Source organism: Erythrolamprus reginae, chromosome 6 (assembly GCF_031021105.1).
Source record: "Erythrolamprus reginae isolate rEryReg1 chromosome 6, rEryReg1.hap1, whole genome shotgun sequence".
Taxonomy (NCBI): Eukaryota; Metazoa; Chordata; class Lepidosauria; order Squamata; family Dipsadidae; genus Erythrolamprus; species Erythrolamprus reginae.
The window spans coordinates 88999421-89018572 of record NC_091955.1 but is presented as its reverse complement, the minus strand read 5'-3'; the positions used below and the strand labels follow the sequence as shown (position 1 = coordinate 89018572).

At 42.5% G+C, this 19152-nt stretch overlaps 1 protein-coding gene across 3 annotated transcripts in view; it reads left to right on the top strand.

The window, feature by feature from the left end:
* LOC139168732 (solute carrier organic anion transporter family member 1C1-like) overlaps positions 1 to 18751 on the top strand; it is a 35918-nt gene extending 17167 nt beyond the window's left edge. For 2 of the 3 annotated variants that reach the window (XM_070754328.1, XM_070754327.1), the window contains 9 exons: positions 1558 to 1656; positions 6628 to 6870; positions 7076 to 7240; positions 8621 to 8816; positions 10527 to 10692; positions 11200 to 11375; positions 12202 to 12266; positions 14479 to 14596; positions 15668 to 18751. In XM_070754328.1, the coding sequence (XP_070610429.1) occupies positions 1558 to 1656; positions 6628 to 6870; positions 7076 to 7240; positions 8621 to 8816; positions 10527 to 10692; positions 11200 to 11375; positions 12202 to 12266; positions 14479 to 14596; positions 15668 to 15887 (1448 nt within the window). In that variant the 3' untranslated portion in view covers positions 15888 to 18751. The remainder of the gene's footprint in view (positions 1 to 1557; positions 1657 to 6627; positions 6871 to 7075; positions 7241 to 8620; positions 8817 to 10526; positions 10693 to 11199; positions 11376 to 12201; positions 12267 to 14478; positions 14597 to 15667) is intronic. The other variant, XM_070754329.1, reaches the window with a different exon arrangement.
* Positions 18752 to 19152: the final 401 nt, after the last annotated feature.

Genomic DNA, 19152 nt, shown 5'->3' with positions numbered 1-19152 from the left:
TTTAGTGGGTATATATATATGTCACATGCTTGTTTGTTTGTTGTTGTTGTTGTTGTTGTTGTTTTGCTGAATTTGAAAATTAAGGGAGACTAGGATAGATCTATTTCGGCCTTATTTTGGCCTCATCAGCTAGCCATACCCACTGGGACTTGAACCTGCAACCTTTGCCTTGTAAGGCAGAGAATTATCCTCTAGGCTACAGTATCCAATCCCTTCAGCTCTATATACACACATAGAAAAATACATGATGAAGGTTATAGAGGAGATACTCATAGTAAAATACATCTAAGAAAGAATAGAAAAGAAGGTATAGTAATAGAACATATCAATGAAAGAATAGAAGAAGAGATGTAGGAATAGAAGAAAGGTATAGGAGATACAGGAGAGTAATAGGACAGGGGACGGAAGGCACTCTAGTGCACTTGTTGTGACCAGTGATGAAATTCAAAATGTTTCTCTACTAGTTCTGTGGGTGTGGCTTGGTGGGTGTACCTTGGTGGGTGTGGTTTGGTGGACGTGGTGTGGTTTGGTGGCTGTGGCAGGGAAAGGATGCTGCAAAATACTTACAATCCTGGACCTAGAAAGCTTAGAACTAAGATGCCTTAAACATGATCTAAGTATTGCCCACAAGATTATATGCTGCAACATCCTGTGTGTCAACGACTACTTCAGCTTCAACCACAACAACACAAGAGCACATAACAGATTCAAGCTCAATATTAACTGCTCCAAACTGTCCTATTGTCTCTCCTATATCCCACATATCTTCTCTTCTATCCCTTTATCTTTCTTCTATTCTCTCATCGATTTATTTTATCCTATATTCTCTCTTCTATTATTTCTCTAACTCTATTTCCTCAGAGGTGTCCTAAATAAATAAAATCTCCATTCCCAGCTCACTTCATTCCCACCTCACTCCATTAAACTGTAGTCTGGAGGACAGAAGGGAAAGGGGGGACATGATCGAAACATTTCAATGTGTTAAAGGATTAAATAAGGTTCAGGAGGGAAGTGATTTTAATAGGAAAGAACAAGGGGGCACAAGCTGAGGTTAGTTGTGGGAAAGATCAGAAGCAACATGAGAAAATATTATTTTACTGAAAGTGTAGTAGATGCTTGGAACAAACTTCCAGCAGACGTGGTTGGTAAATCCACAGTAACTGAATTTAAACATGCCTGGGGTAAATATATATCCATCCTAAGATAAAATACCGGAAATAATATAAGGACAGACTAGATGGACCATGAGCGCTTTTTCTGCGGCCAATCTTCTGTTTCTATGGAAGGATATTGCAAAATCTCCATTCCCTCCCCTCTCCAGGGGAAGGATACTGCAAGGGGGGGGGGAGGGAAAAATCATAGATTTTCTTAATCAAGTCTTCAGTTCTGGGATTTTCTGGTAGTCTTCATTTAAATTCTAACCAAACATCACTTCGCTTAGCTTTGCAAGCAAAGTTGGCTTGATGCTGCCATCTGCTGTAGACCCGTTTCCTCATATGTAATTGAAGTCCTGTTCTGCAGTTGTTCCTGTACTTAGCTTTAACTCATCTTTTGTAGGAATTGTACGGTCTGTAGGGATGTTTGGACCAACTCTTGGCTTCCTCCTTGGAGCTTTTTGTGCTAGTTTGTGGGTTGACATTGGAGCAGTAAACCCAGGTAAGGGACAAAAATCACATCCAATGTTTCTTGTCAGTCATTTTTGTCTTTTCATCTGGTAGCCTTTTGCTAGCCAGACTTCAAAACTTTGATTTAACCCTGCTGTTGTGTTCGCATTTACTATACACTTGTACTGTTTTGAGTGTAACGCCCTCATCACCTCGAGGCTCGATTATTGTAATGCTCTCTACATGGGGCTACCTCTGAAAAGTGTTCGGAAACTTCAGATCGTGCAGAATGCAGCTGCGAGTGCTATCATGGGCTTCCCTAAACATGCCCATGTTACTTTCCCAAATATGCCCATGTCATACCAACACTCCGCAGTCTGCATTGGTTGCTGATCAGTTTCCGGTCACAATTCAAAGTGTTGGTTATGACCTATAAAGCCCTTCATGGCATCGGACCAGAATATCTCCGGGACCGCCTTCTGCCGCACGAAACCCAGTGACCAGTTAGGTCCCACAGAGTTGGCCTTCTCATCGACTAAACAATGACGTCTGGCAGGACCCAGGGGAAGAGCCTTCTCTATGGTGGCCCCGACTCTCTGGAATCAACTCCCCCCAGATATCAGAGCTGCCCCCACCTTCCTTGCCTTTCGCAAGCTCCTTAAAACCCACCTCTGTCGTCAGACATGGGGAAATTGAAATTTTCCCCTCCCCCCTAGAATTTATACATGGTATGCTTGTATGTATGATTGGTTCTTTAAATTGGTTTTTTTAAAGATTATTTTTAATATTAGATTTGTTTACATTGTCTTTTTTATTGTTGTTAGCCGCCCCGAGTCTTCGGAGAGGGGCGGCATACAAATCTAATAAATAAATAAAATAAAATAAATAAATAACGAATAATCAGCGTGTAGCAAAAAGTAAACAAAACAAAACAAAAACCTTACACTCATTGTAAGAACCTCTCAAATGAGGAAAAGTCAATTAATTACAAGTTTCAGATCCGCATGACAAATAATCTACAGGGTCTCAAATTTCATTTCGGGTCACATAGACATGAGCAACAGAAGAGGGTTAATCAAGTCCAGTTTAGCAAACTTCAGATCAGTGGTGAAATTCGGCCAGTTCCATCTCGATCGCATGTGCTGGTAGTGACGGTAGAGCATGGTTTGGCAAACCGGTAGCGGTTGCAGCATAAGGCTCCACCCAACCACACGGATGTCATTACTTCCTGGTTTTCACCCTATGTAGCGGCAGCAGTGTGAGGCTCCGCCCACCTGCCCAGACACTGTTACTTCCTGTTAACCCTGTGTGCATTAGCAAAGTCTTCTGCCCATGCCCAGAGGATCAAAAATAAATGAATCAGACGTGACAATGGTGCATGTTGGTGTGTACACTTCTGAACTGTTAGGGTAGATTTTACCCCTGTTTCACATGTTTTGGACAACATTACTATCTAGACATTATTCAAAAAGAACTCTGGTCCATTGTTTCTGACATAGTCTGGAAAGGACTGTTAAGTATGCATTGATTTTCTATTGATTTTATGAGATCGGGAAAATTAGTCCTTCGTGCCAATTTTATTTCATTACAGAAAGGGTAACAATTACCATATTTTTCAGAGTATAAAAGGCACCTTAGTTTTTGGGGAAGAAAATAGGTGAAAGAATCTGCTTACCTAAGGTGTTTATATGGCTAGTGTCCTTAGTAAGCACATTATTTTATCCTCTGGTTAGGGCTTAAAAAAAACTTTAGTTGAAGAGAGTAACAATGAATGAGCTTGCAAGACAGTAAGAGTTGGCAACTTCATTAGCACCTGGAAAGAAACATTCGGAGCAGGAAGAGTAATGGAAAAAACCCTGCAAAGATTTAGGGCTTGCAAAACATTCTTTGCAGAGAGTAACAATGAAAGAGCTTGCAAACAGGTAAGAGATGGGAACATTGTTAGCATCTGGTTAGGGCTGGAAAGAAACTTATTCAGAGCAAGTTAGAGCAATGAAAAAAACCCTGCAATGACTTAGGGCTTAGAAAACATTCTTCACAGAGTAAAACAATGAAAGAGTCTGCAAGGTAAGATCTGGGAAGATCGTTAGCAGCTAGTTAGGGCTTGCGGGGGGGGGGGAAGCTACACTCAGAGTATGATGCACCCTAATTATAAACATCTTTTAGGGAGGAAAAGGGTGCATCTTATACTCTGAAAAATACAGTAATACAAATGACATGCTTTACGAATTACTTTACAGTAATACAAATGACATGGGATTTAACAGACATTTGGGAATAACTGAGAGCAATGTTCCCTCTAATTTTTTTTCGGTGTGGGCGGAAAAGTAAAGTGTCTGAGCGACAGTCCCTTTGGGACTGAGCGGCATAGAAGTATAAATAAATAAATAAACAAACAAACAAACAAACAAATAAAAATTCTCTTCTTTTTTTAAAAAAGAAATTAATAATAAAACAAAACCAAAATCTATTTTATTACTATCTTCTCCTCTTTTTCCATCCATGTCTCCTCCCCCCTTGTGTGTGTGTGTGTGAGTGTGTGTGAACTCTTGAACCATTTCCAAGAACAGGTGAGCTATTGGAAATGATTCAAGAGTTCACACACACACACATACACACACAAACAAATGGCTGGTTTTTTTTCCCTCTGTTATTATTTGGGTGCTTTTTACCATATGCTTTAAATCAATAGTCATTTCTCTCTGTTTCTCTCTCCCCCTCTTGCTCTCTCTCTCTTTTTCTCACTTTCTCTCTCCCTCTCTTTCTATCCCTCTCCCCCTCTTGCTCACTCTCTCTCTCTTTCTCTCTCTCATTTTCTTTCTCTCTTTCTATTGCTTTCTTTCTCTCTCACTCTTTCTTTCTATCTCTCTTTCTTTCTCTTCTCTCTCTTGCTATATCTCTCCCCCCCTTTTTCTCTCTCTCTCTCTCTTTCTCAGTTACTTTCTCTCTCCTCCTCTCTCTCTGTCAGCGAGGGGGCTGCGAGAGCGCTTTCTCCAAGCGCTTCGGGAACACCTGCCCTGCCTCTACTGCAGCCCCCTTGCTGGAAGTCCGGGACGAAAGCGCTCCCAGTGAAAGGGCTGCGAGAGGGGCAGGGCGGGCATTCCCGAAGCCCACGGAGAAAGCCCTCTCTCGCAGCTCCCTGGCTGGGAGTGCTTTCATCCTGAGGAGAAGCCGCAGCCACCACCGCCGCAAGAGGGGGAGAGAGAAAGAGAGAGAAGTCGTGCCCCAAGCCAAGGTAGGAGGCGGCGGCGGAGGAGAGGGGGCGGATCGGGCGGGCGGGGGGCAGGGGCGGCCGCGGCTCCCTTTCCTCCTACTGCCGGCACTTCCCCTCCCCCGCGAGCTGGCAGGGGTATGGGGAGCGCGCACTCGTGGAAAAGGGCACGCAGGAGGTATTTTGGGGCACGCGCACGCACGCAGCTTACGGGGAACAGTGACTGAGACCCTCTCCCCATTTCCTCACAAGTCTATTAAACTGAAGTTTTAAATTTCCTATTTTGTGACTAGATAATTGTATGCCGCCCCGAGTCTTCGGAGAGGGGAGGCATACAAATCTAATAAATAATAATAATAATAATAATAATAATAATAATAATAATAAATATAGGAAGGAGAGAATGATATAAGAAAAGAGCCACCAGTGAATATTTGGACCACTTTGTACAGATCTTGCCGTAAGGACTTGATTACAACAAGCTGGGCTAGGCTTAAAATAAGCTTGCTTGCAATTTAATATGTCGGGGAAACCCAGCTATTGCCTTACCACTGAGAGCGATTACATACTTCCGTGATGGCGAGCCTATACTTCCGTGATGGCAAACCTCTTAGACACCGAGTGCCCAAATGGCATTTGTGCGCATACCCAAACTGAAAGTTGCATGAGCATGCATGCATGTCTGAACATGAATGTGCACATGTGTGAACATGCTTGCACATGTGCATGTGTGGACATGCACACCTGCACAGCAGAGGCCCGAAGACCATCTATTATGTAAGCACCTGAAGGCAGAAGAAAATGGAAAAAAATAGAGAGGCAACTTGGAACAAAGGAGAAATTTCCTGTCAGTGATTTTAAAAAATTGATCAGTGGAACAACTTGCCTGCAGAGGTTGTAAATGCTCCAACATTGGAAGTTTTTAAGAAGGGATTGGATAACCATTTGTCTGAAGTGGTGTCGGGTTTCTTGCCTAAGCAGGGGGTTGGACTAGAAGACCTCCAAGGGCCCTTCCAACTCTATTATTATAAAAATTACCATATTTTTCAGAGTATAAGATGAACCTTTTTCCTCCCTAAAGAGGCTGATAATTTGGGTGTGTCTTATACTCTGAATGTAGCTCCTCCCGCCAGCCTTAACTAGCTGCTAACGATCTTCCCAGTTTTTACCTTGCAGGTCTGTCTGCAAAGAATGTTTTCCAAGCCCTAAGTCTTTGCAGGGTTTTTTCCCCCATTGCTCTAACTTGCTCCAAATAAGTTTCTTTCCAGCCCTAACCAGGTGTTAACAATGTTTCCAGCTCTTACCCATTTGAAAGCTCTTTCATTTTTGCTCTATGCAGAGAATGTTTTCCAAACCCTGTCTTTGTAGAGTTTTTGCCCCCATTGCTTTACTTGCTCCAAATGTTTCTTTCCAGTCCTAGCCAGGTGCTAACAATGTTCCCAGCTCTTACTCGCTTGCAAGCTCTTTCATTGTTACTCTCTGCGAAGAATGTTTTCCACACCCTAAGTCTTTGCAGGCTTTTTTCCCATTGCTCTACTGGCTCCAAATGTTTCTTTCCAGGTGCTAATGATGTTCCCAGCTCTTACTGGCTTTCATTGTTCATAATTTTTTTAAAGCCCTGTTTTATCCAGGGGATAAAATAATGTGCTGGCTAAGGACACTAGCCAGATGAATACCTGGTAAGCAGATTCTTTTTCCTATTTTCCTCCCCAAAAACTAAGGTGCATCTTATACTCTGAAAAATACTGTATAATATGTAGCAAGAGCCTTCAAATGCAACTTTGCCTCTTTTTCCCCCTTCTTTTCTCCTAGATGCCCTGACCATCAATTCCAAAGACATGCGTTGGGTCGGTGCTTGGTGGCTTGGGTTGTTGATCTGTGGCGCCACCAGTTTCATGTCGTCTCTCCCTTTCTGGTTCCTGCCGTACTCTTTGCCACAAGAAGGAGAACAAGCTGTTAAGAAGTCAACAGAAGTTTATGTCATCACTCAAGTCAGATGGAACAAAATGGAAGCTCCCAGACGCCCACGGCTAAAGATTTCGGAAGTTGCAAAAGGTGGTTGAATGACCTCAGCACCAGTAGCTCATTCTGAATTTTGCTAAACTAAACTTGCATTCTCCAATCGTTTACTCAATTGCAAGAGTCAATTGTCATTTTTATTTATTTAATTTCAAATCTGAACAAAAATCCAAAATAGTTTCAGGGCTAAATAGAATTTGGTTATCCTTTTAGTTTATTGATTTGTTTTTGCTATTTCCAGATTTCTTTCCTACATTGAAAAAGCTGTTTGGAAACCCCATCTTCCTGATCTATTTGCTCCTTACAATCCTCCAATACAATTCTCTGGTTGGCATTATAACTTTTGAATCAAAGTTTATGGAACAGCAGTTCAACATTTCTGTTACAAGAGCCATATTTCTTATCGGTAGGCAAAACTCTTTTATTTATTTATTGATTGATTGATTGATTGATTCATTCATTCATTCATTCATTCATTCATTCATTCATTCAATTATTATTATTATTATTATTATTATTATTATTATTATTATTATTACTACTACTACTATTACTATTATTATTATTATTATTATTATTACTATTATTAATATTAATATTATCCATACATCTTCCTCCTCCTATTTTCTCCTCAACAACAAGTCTTTTGAGATAGATTGGGCTTAAAGTCAGTGATTGATCCAAAGAAACCCAGGTGACTTTCATGGGTAAGGCAGGACTAGAATTCACAGTCTCCTGGTGATTAACCCAAAGTCACCCAGTCGGCTTTGATGGAACTAGAACTCACCATCCCAAAGTAATTGCCCCAAAGCCACCCAGCTGGTCTTCATACCTAAGATGGGAACTATAACTCACTGTCTCCTGGCGATTGGCCCAAATTCACACGGCTAGCTTTCATGGCTAAGGCGAAACTAGAATTCACGGTCTTCCAGTTTCTAATTTGGTGCCTCAACCATTACATAGAGTTGATAGCTACTCCATGAGATTGAGCAAGGCCCACAAGATATATTGGTAGACATCCTTTTCTGGTAAGAGTGAACTCTGCATGAATAGGAAGCAGCTTTGGATAGTAGAGAGAAAAAGGGAGAGTAGGGTAGAAGGGAAAGGGCAGTAGGTTTATGCACTATTTATTGAATACTTAATATTTTTTTTAGTGTCCTTCCTTCTCTAGTGCTTTAGTATAATCCTTAATTACTTTTAAAATAGGAAATACTGTAATTAAATAGTATGGGTTTTACCCATAAATGCTTTAATCATTTTAATCACTAATTTTTATAGCAATTAAAGAAAATTGAACTACTTGCCTAATCTGTTATCATACTGAACCTTGTGGGTTCAGTACAAACCTTAAAATGTCCCTGTGCTCCTCAACAAATAATGCTGTCTATCATTTATCCCTTTTGTGGCTATTCAAATGATGTGACTTAATCAACTGAAAAAGAGTCCAAGCACCTATTTGAAAACTTCCCAGCCATCCCCACCCAGTCACATGACCTTTAAGCCACTCCCACTTAGTCACATGACCATCGAGCCACACCCACACAATAAGCCACACCCACAGCGTGGTAGTAAATATTTTTGCAGCCCTTCACCGGTTAGTATGAAACATGGCCGTATTCCAGTGCCATTGTAACTTTGAATGGTCACTCAACAAATGGTATGATTCGTGGACTTCCTGCACTCCTGGCAGTGGTTTATGGTAACTGTTGTTCTGAAGAAGGAAATGTGTGTTGTGTTCAGTGACACGTGATTCAGTGATGACGTCATTGCTCCCTTTCCTTCGCAGGTGTGATCGTCTTACCTATCACCATTGTGGGAATGTTCCTGGGAGGTTTTCTCATCAAGAAGTTCAAACTGCACATCGCAGCCATGGCAAAGTTTGCCTGCATCACCTTCGTGATAGGCTTCCTGTTAAACCTCTTTTACTTTGCTGCCAGCTGCCAAGTGCTCCAAGTGGCTGGTTTGACCGTCAACTATTCTGGGTTTGTGACCTGACTTCTTCTTTTGGGGGCTGATGGGAGGAAGAGGCATTTAATGCATCTTTTAGAGCCACAGTGGTGCAGTGGTTAGAGTGCAGTACTGCAGGCTACTTCTGCTGCCTGCCGGTTGCCTGCAATTGAGCAGTTTGAATCTCACCAGGCTCAAGGTTGACTCAGCCTTCCATCCTTCCGAGGTGGGTAAAATAAGGAGGAAGATTGTTGGGGGCAAGAGACTGAATTTGTAAACTGCTTAGAGAGGGCTGTAAAAGCACTGTGAAGCAGTATATACAGTAAGTCTAAGTGCTTTTGCTATTTTTAATGCACGTTTTCTAATGTATGTTTTCCAATGCATATTTTCTAATGCACATTTTCTAATACATGTAGTATATTCTGATGCATTGCTCCCTCTCAGAAGAGTTGGACATAGAAAGGTTCTGCTATATTTACTGCCTCACCTTTCTCTAGAGCCGAGGTAGCACAAGGGGTAGAGTGCAGCACTGCAGGCTACTTCAGCTAACTGCTAGCTGTAGTTCAGCAGTTCAATTTTCACCACCGGCTCAAGGTTGACTCAGCCTTCCACCCTTCCGAGGTGGGTCAAATGAGGACCCAGATCGTGGGGGGCAACAGGCTGACTCTCTATAAACCACTTAGTGAGAGCTGTAAAACACTACAAAGCGGTATATAAGTCTAGGTGCTAAAGTTATAACCAAATAAAAAATGTGGCCTTATGACTGGCATCTGAAGTTCTGACAATTGTTCTCCTCCAGTCACCTGACTTCAGTTCAGCATTTCTGGTTTTAGGGGAAAACTAAGTCCATAACAAACCATGGTTTCGCTTAATGACTGCAGCAGCCACTTAACTACAATAAAAAGGTAGTAGAAACCAAATCTTGCACCGACAATCTTGCATCAGAGGGCACACCGATAGGATAGAATGGAATGGAATGGGATGGGATGGGATGGGATGGAATAGGATGGGATAGAATGGAATGGAATAGGGTGGGATGGAATGGAATGGAATGGGATGGGATGGGATGGGATAGAATGGAATGGAATGGAATAGGATGGGATGGGATGGAATGGAATGGAATAGGATGGGATGGAATGGGATGGGATGGAATGGAATGGAATAGGGTGGGATGGAATGAAATGGAATAGGATGCGATGGGATGCGATGGGATGGGATGGGATGGAATGGAATAGAATAGAGTAGAGTAGAGTAGAGTAGAGTAGAGTAGAGTAGAGTAGAGTAGAATAGAATAGAACAGAACAGAATTCTTTATTGGCCAAGTGTGATTGGACACACAAGGAATAGCACCGAAGACAAACAGTCCTTCATTTAGGGGAACCCCTGAGAGAATTGGGGGCACCCCGAAATCCTCAATCATCCTGAGAATACGATAGAAAACATAAACCTTTTTTCCCTGGGATGATTTCCCCCCTAAGAAGGTACAAAATAAATTAAAGCACAACAATCAGGTGAGAAAAACCGCACCATCATCCCAAAGATTAAATAGTGTTCTTTTGGGAGAGTTCAGTCTTATTGGTCTGTTTGAGATCCTTCTTTCTTGCACTGGGTAATTTTCCAGTATTTTGTTAGCGTTCTTCAACTCGTAGCTCTTCCCTCCTATACACGGACGGCATTGTTTTGGCTGAGAGTAGGTCTATCTTTCCCTCGTTGGATTGACGACGGCTCCATCCTTGCTCCTCTAGTGTCAAAGAAGTGTCCTTCTCCCAAGAGAAGCCATTGTCTGTCTGCAACTCTAACTGCAACTGTCAAGCGACCCACTGGGACCCAGTTTGTGGAGACAACGGTATCACCTACATGAGCCCATGTTTGGCTGGCTGCAGAACGTCCTTGGGAAACGGAAAGGGTTTGGTAAATGCAGAGATGTTATACTACACTGCTCAAAAAATAAAATAAAAATAAAAGGGAACACTTAAACAACACAATATAACTCCAAGTAAATCAAACTTCTGTGAAATCAAACTGTCTACTTAGGAAGCAACACTGATTGACAGTTGATTAATACTTAGGGGCAGAGAACATGGTCTTTTTTTAAAAAAAAAATGATATTTTTATTTATTTATTTTTATATTTCACGTGGGCAAAGCAGGGACTAGAAGACCTCTAAGGTCCCTACTCAGTTATTCTGTTACGTTGGATATGATCAACATTCCTAGAAACCATTAATTACATTGCTTGCATATATTCAGTCAGAGAGAGATTTGGAAATGTAGACCAGTGTTTCACAACCTTGACAACTTGAAGATATTGGCTGGGGAATTCTGGGAGTTGAAGTCCAGATATCTTCAAGTTTCCAAGGTTGGGAAACACTGATGTAGACTATTCCAAGCCCTTACTTCATTTTCTTTTATCTTGCAGGTATTTCAAAACTGCAGTTGTCTAGGAATTTCAGGAGCTGGTAATTTTTCTGCAGTTCTGGGTCAATGTCCAAGGGATAATTGTACGAAAGAATTCCCTTACTTTTTAGCATTGTTGTCCATAACTGCATTTATCTTCTCTTTGGGAGGAACACCAACGTATATGCTCATGTTTAGGTGAAGACTTCTTCATTCTTTCTTTTGCCCTTTTGTTAAAAGCACAGGGGAAAACTGGTGAAATACTGTAAAATTACTGTAAAAAATAATACAGTGGTACCTCTAGTTATGAACTTAATTCGTTCTATGACCAGGTTCTTAAGTAGAAAAGTTGGTAAGAAGAAGCAATTTTCCCCTAGGAATTAATGTAAAAACAAATAATGTGTGCGACTGGGGAAACCACAGGGAGGATGAAGGCCCTGTTTCCTCCCTGGAGATTCCTAGAAAGGCTCCACGGAGACTTCTCCCTGCCTTTTCCAGCCCTGTTTCCTCCCAGGAGATTCCTAGAGAGGCCTCACAGAGGCTTCTCCCTGTCTTTTCCGGCCCTGTTTCCTCCCAGGAGATTCCTAGAGAGATCCTACGGAGGCTTCTCCCTGCCTTTTCCGGTCCGGTTTCCTCCCAGGAGATTCCTAGAGAGACCCCACGGAGGCTTCTCCCTGTCTTTTCTGGCCCTGTTTCCTCCCAGGAGATTCCTAGACAGGCCCCACGGAGGCTGACCAGCTTGTTTTCAGATTTCATTTCTTTCATAACATTAGCAATAACCATAGCAATAGCAATAACAATAATAAAAGTTTTTTTTCTCACTAAAAGGCAAATTTAAAACAAGAGGAATAAGAGAAAGAGAAGAAAAAATGATAAAGGGGGAAACACAGAAAAAGAAAGATTTTTTTAAAAAATTCAAACCAATATTTGCAATCTCATTTTCCGTCTTCCCCCTAAAATTTATTTATTTCAATGTTCCTTGTCTAAACTCACGTTTTAACTTCTCCCCTCTCTTCTTTTTCAGATCGGTTGCACCAGATTTGAAATCTTTTGCAGTGGGCATTGAAGCCTTATGTGGAAGAATCTTTGGTAAATGGACTCCAGATTTCATTTTAGTTTTTAAGCACATAACTAGGGATGGGCGAATGCAACGGTATTCAGGTTTGGCAAGTTTGACCGAATTTTACGCAAAATTCAGCTGAACCCAAACCGAACCCGAACTCGAACCTGAAGGGGGAATCCCTCCCATGAAGAGATTCTGGGAGCGGAGCTTTGACGTCACTGACAGGTTGCTAAGGACGCCAAGGTGATCACTTCCTGGATTCCATGGAATCCAGGAAGTGATCACCTTGGCGTCCTTAGCAACCTGCTGGTGACGTCAAAGCTCCGAATGCCGAACACGACTCCGAACTTTGCCCAAAGTTTGGAAAAAATTCGTGTTCGGCATACTGAACACCGCAAAATTTGGTACGGACCCGAATTGTGTGGGTTCAGTTCGCCCATCGCTACACATAACCTTATCTATTACCTATGAGATGCTTAAAATTTTGGAGAGAAACTGAGTAATATGGTATCCCAAGAGTAACATATTCTGACCGTCTGTATTCTAAATATATTGCATTCAATTGTCTGCCATTTTGAGTGAGGTCGGCAATCTGGATGATGTCAATTTCTGGAGAACAGTTTTAAAGCTGTTGGTGATGAGGGCATAGCCACTTCACTCTTTTACGTTTCTCTTGTGTGCATGGTTGCTTAAGTCTAACTCAGTTTAAACCTCTGGACCAGAACTTGGCAATTCTTGAAAAGGCTAGACTGGAAAGATCTACACTGCACGCTGCCACTGGAAAATGTCTTACTGCTGTCACTTCATTTTCCTCATGTCTCTTGGCTGACAGAACTCCAGGAGAACCCACAGGAAAATGGTGGTCAAATAATTCAAGATGGCAGCCTACTGTCACTCCATCTTCTTAACCTCTCTTGATTGACAGAATCCCAATTGAAATCCACAGATTCGCCACGCCCACAGTGTGGCAGTAAAAAGTTTGGCAGCCCATCACTGGCTGTACCTACCCAAGTCAAGCATTTTTGTGGTACCTTTTTTTAAAACAAAAGACAAAGAGGTGAATATTTTGGCAGTCCATCACTGTTATCAACCAGCTGAATCCGACAGTTTATAATCTGGTTCAGGTGATTTATTGTTTTTGTTATTTATTTATTTTATTTATTTATTAGATTTGTATGCCGCCCCTCTCCGTAGACTCGGGGTGGCTCACAGCAATAATAAACAATATATAACAAATCTAATAATCTAAAAGAAACACTAAAGGAGCCATTATTAAAAGCGAAGTGTTGACAGTGGAGGATCAAAATGTGCCTGTAGATGTCATTTGCAGTGACCCAGGAACAGGAATTAGGGACAGGAATTAGAACAGGATGTCAATTCCACGTAATTTATATATACTGTTCTGTCTGGGTTCCCCCAGACCTCAACACCAACTGGAAAAAACAGCCAGACACTCTGGTAAAAGCAAAAGTACTTTATAGCTGGAAAAAATAAACACAGAGGAAAACCTGTTCTTCCCAACAGACAGGCTATAATACTTTACAGCAGAGTCCTGATGTCCAGACAATACAGCAAGCTTCTTGCTGGCACACCCACCCCAAGGTTTCAGTAGTCAAAGGCACAAACCAGGATTCCAAGACGCCAAAGTTCACAGCCAGGTCCCAAGACTCTCAAAGATAAAACTCCACAAGCCAGGAAGGGTGGGTCTGCCTTTTAGCCTTTCCAAAGAGCACCACACCCAAACCCAGCTGTTGCCTCTTTAATGCTGAAAGTACCTAGCCAATTGGTCCCTTCGCTGTGTAGCTCTTCTCTGTCGCAGATCAATTATGGCTTGTGCATTTTCCTCTAAGGAATCCAGGCTGCTTGCTGGGGAGAGCTCCCTCTGGGGGGACTCTGGCTGTCCTCCCTCTTCTTCAGCCTGGGATTCCTCCTCCTCGTCTGCCTGCACCTCCTGTTCCTCAGCCTCTCCCTCTGAGCTGGAAACCGACAGAAGATCAGCCGTTCCCTGAGGGGCCTCAGACGGAACCACAACAATATACAACCAGTAATTCCTGCATAGTTTGGAAAGACAGCTCCAACTAAAGTTCTTCACACTTCCTACTCCTTGTTTCCCTTTTGGGAGTTTAACCAAAACCATTAAGTTTTCCCTGCACATACTTGCCCACTGAGTTTTTGTTGCTCTCAAGTCTTGCTGAGTAAGTCAAGTCTGTCTTACGTATTTCTTTCATCCTATTTCAGGGGGGCTTCCTGCCCCGATTTACTTTGGAGCTTTGATTGACCAGACCTGCTTGAAATGGGGTGTGAAAACATGTGGTGGATCTGGGGCTTGCAGAGTATATGATACCAAAGCATTCAGGTAAGCATGAAAGGGAGGGGGAGAGTCTACGGTCTAAAATTGTGAATTTCTGCTTTGTAGGGTGTGAACGAGTAAATCTGTTTTCACACCTTAAATAAGGATGACATCCTTTCATAGAATACATGTTACATGTTGACAAGTCTTTTTATTTGTATTAATATAGCTTGCAGTGAGAGGAAGGAAGGAAGGAAGGAAGGAAAAAAAGAAAAGAGGAAGAAAAGAGGAGATGGGTGGATGGATGGGATGGAGGGAGGGAGAGAGAAAGGAATGAAGCAGGAAGGAAGGAAAACAAAGAGAGTGCTGATGGATGAATAGTTGGAAAAAAGGAAGACAGGAAGCAAAGAGGAGACGGATGGATGGATGGGAGGGAGGGAGAGAAGGTGGAAGGAGGAAGGAAGGAAGGAAAGGAAAGAGAGTGCTGATGAATGGATAGATGGAAGAAATGAAGACAGGAAGCAAAGAGGATGGACGGATGGATGGATAGGGAGGGACGATGGAAGGAGGAAAGAAGGAAGGAAAGAAAGAAAGAAGGAAAACAAAAGGAGTGTGGATGGAGAGATGGAAAAAAGGAGATGTATAGATGGATGGATGGATGGATGGATAGGAGAGAGGGAGGAAGGGAGGAAGGAAGGAAGGGAGGGAGGGAGGGAGGGAGGGAAGAAGAGACATGGGCAAGTGTGCGGATAGAAAGAAATGGACGGGAAAGAAAAAGAATATAAGAGCACAATTCAATAATGAAGTACTATTGCAGTCTAGCTCCATAATTTTAGTCTAGGTTGATACAAGCACACTAAACCCAAGCTAGGCAGACTGCATTATGGAACTTAGCCACTGTTAACATTCTGATATGGACCTCTTTAATTTTACTTAATTGAATAAACCATTATTGGACAAAACATGACTACCTGATACGTGTATACCATAGACTCTGAATCTTGTAACTTCTCTGGAAAGGCTAAGGTCATTATTGCTCTCCAAAGGTGAAGATGCTAAGACCTCTTCTTCTGAGAAACATTTCTGCTCTTTTCCAACTCAAGTTGTCCTCCCTTTGTTTTGTGTTTTTTTCCCTAGAAATGTCTACCTAGGGGTCATCACTGCAATAAGATTTGGAAGCTTCTTTCTTTATATCACGCTTTGCACTTTAATCATAAAACGTTGCAGGCAAGGCGATCAAATGACGGACATCAAAACTGGAGAAGTATTTGATACTGAGAAGTTGTCCAATATCAGTCCAAAGGCAGAAGTGTCCTCTCCCAAGGAGATACAAACCATTGGAGACACTCCTTTTTGACAATTATCTTGGAGGCTCAAACAGACAGGACTGCATCACGAGCACAGTGGAGCTCCAACCATACTTTTCCTTGACCAAGCCAAAGCTCGGCCAGTCATTGGGGGTCAGACATTGACACTAGCATCAAATGTTGCTTCAGAAAGAAGAATCTGGAACTCAGTCTGAGTTCAAGGAGGTCTTAGATCCTGAGAAAGTTATCTGAGGAGTTCCCGCGAATGATCCAACTGAGGTTGTGATCAGTGAAGGGCTACCCAAATTTTTACTACCACACTGTGGGCATGGCTTATGCAGGACACCCTGCATTTTCTTTCAATATCTTTCAGTGCAAATTGGGTGATCTGGGGTGGAGCTCCATTTTCGCTACCCCACTGTGTTCCCCTCTGTCGGGGCAGCAGCCCACCCCTGGTTGTGATGTGACTTCTGGGTGAAACAAGGTGGACTTGGGAATTCATCAACATCAGGGCTTGTTAAAATTGTGCAGTGCCACGTCAAGTCGGGCACAAGGACGTGGAAGTTGGAAAAGGGAAGGTGTGGTTTTGGAACACAAAATGTGGACTTTATGTTGCATCTAGTAGCGGGTTGCACTCAGTACAGGTGGGATTGGGATCCGTTAGTGGAAATGGAGATGCACATGCATTTCCATGCCCCAGATGGGTGCACGCATGCACCCATCTGAGATTTGGCTTGCGCACATGTGCCGGATATGAAATCTCATGCCAGAACGCTCTTGTGCATGAGATTTCACCCATTTTTGGTGTTTTTTTTACTTCCGCGCATGTGCAGAAGCAAAGATATTGGCAAGAATCACCAAAATCTCTGCTGCCGCACGAATCCCAGCGACCGATTAGGTCCCACAGAGTGGGCCTTCTCCGGGTCCCGTCAACTAAACAATGTCGGTTGGTGGGCCCCAGGGGAAGAGCCTTCTCTGTGGTGGGCCCGACCCTCTGGAACCAACTCCCCCCGGAGATTAGAACTGCCCCTACTCTCCTTGCCTTTTGTAAGCTCCTTAAGACCCACCTTTGCCATCAGGCATGGGGGAACAGAGACATCTCCCCCGGGCATATACAATTTATGAATGGTATGTCTGTCTGTATGTTTGTTTAGAAAATGGGGTTTTAAAAATATTTTTAAACTGTAATTTAGATTTGTTGTAAATTGTTTCACTTTGTTGTGAGCCGCCCCGAGTCTGCGGAGAGGGGCGGCATACAAATCTAAATAATAAATAAATAAATAAATAAATAAATAAATAAAATCTCACTCGCTTGTGCATTCTCACGTAAGATTTGGCTTTTGGCACATTGCACAGAAGCCAAATTTCATACTAGCATGTGCGTGCCTGCCCAATGGACACGCATGTGCTCCTGCTGGTCGCCACGAGTGTTCCAGTAGCGCTGGTGAAGAGGAACACCCCTCTGGTTACGCCGTAAGGAAACCCTGGAGGCCGCGGTGCGTTGCTGCCAGTTCAGATCAGTTTTTTAGAACGGGTAGCAGAAATTTACTGCCTGTCGCTGAAGCGGCAGTGATGACAGATGGTCCAAGCTCCCGCACCAGTCCTTTGGTTGCCCCAGCTTGCCAAAAATGACCTCTGTGCATGCGCAGAGGGTCACTTTCTTTTGCACAACGTGATGGAGGCGTGAGTGCAGTGGGCACATGTGTGCAAAAATGTGCACAAATCACAAATGCGAACCAGTTGAGAAGGTAACTGGAACCCTCCCCTACATGGAGGAGATACTTTTGTCGATTTGAGCAACTTCTCCTCCAAAGCAACGTGAGAAAATATTATTTTACTGAAAGAGTAGTAGATCCTTGGAACAAACTTCCAGCAGACGTGGTTGGTAAATCCACAGTAACTGAATTTAAACATGCCTGGGATAAACATAGATCCATCCTAAGATAAAATGCAGGAAATAGTATAAGGGCAGACTAGATGGACCATGAGGTCTTTTTCTGCCGACGGTCTTCTATGTTTCTATGTTTCTATTTATCCCAGCAACTGACAGGAATCAAAATTGATTTGAAAGCAGTTTGGCAGATCGACTCTTAGTAGGCTCAAGGTTGACTCAGCCTTCCATCCTTCCAAGGTCGGTAAAATGAGGACCCAGATTGTTGGGGTCTGCTTAGAGAGGGTTGTAAAACACTGTGAAGTAGTATATAAGTCTAAATGCCATTCCTAATAATATGAATTTTAATTTGAGGTTTCCTTAAAGCAGTGGCCTTTTTGTGTTCAGGCTTATGCAGAAGCCTGCCAAAAAAAAACCCCCAGGCTACTTTAATAAGCTAAACTCCCTTTCCCGAGACAGCCTGCACCATTTTTGTAAATTTTTGTAAACTTGCAAACGGACCTCGATTGTTACGGTGTGATCGTTACGGTTTGTGGCCCTGGGTTGTCTTGTGTCTATGATTAGCAGAATGTTCTCCTCAAGGTCTCTTGGAGATGGGTGCAGCTGGAGGGAAATCTCGGTGCCAACAATTGATGGAATTATATTCTTTCCGTGACCACTTGCATCTTTTTCCTTAATGAAATGTTCAATCTTTCGGTCCTTCGGGAAAAGGCAGGGTGCTAATAAAAAAAGAATGCCAGCCAAATAATGAAAGATATAATAATAAGGATTTAGGTAAATGTCGAATTTCCATCCTGTTTTTGCTTACAAATTTTCTACAAAAGAGGTAAAAATACCTCTTTCACTTTGTGAAAGAAGAAGGACTGTGACTTGCCTCACAGCTGCAAGCTAAGTATCACAGAACTGATAAGGGACTTGTACAAATTACCAGGTTGTTTGGAGACGAGTGCTCTTTGCTATACCAAAAGAGGGCTTAGTTTAAGTGAATTTTCATTATAAAGAACATTGTTTTGAATTTTCAAACGTGTGTGTGTCTGAAATTTGTACCTGTGAATTTTCAGGAGGAGTCTACCAGAGGGCCCGACAGAACACTAAGGGAGACAGCTATTAAATGGGTTTTGCAAAACCCACTTAATACACCTAAACCGTTAGTTAGTGAATCATTGCTGATGTTAAGTTAGTAACATGATTATTACATATCGGACTTCCCTGTTGACTTTGCTTGTGATACACACTCACTCTCTCTCTCATACACACACAGACACAGAGAGAGAGAGGGGGGAGAGAGGGAGACTCTGCAACTATCATAAATATGAACCAGTTGCCAAGTGTCTGGATTTCGATTGTGTAACTTTGGGCATGTTGCAATGGCTGTAAGTATCTCACACTATTTACCAGAGCTTACAAAACTTTCGCCAGACCCA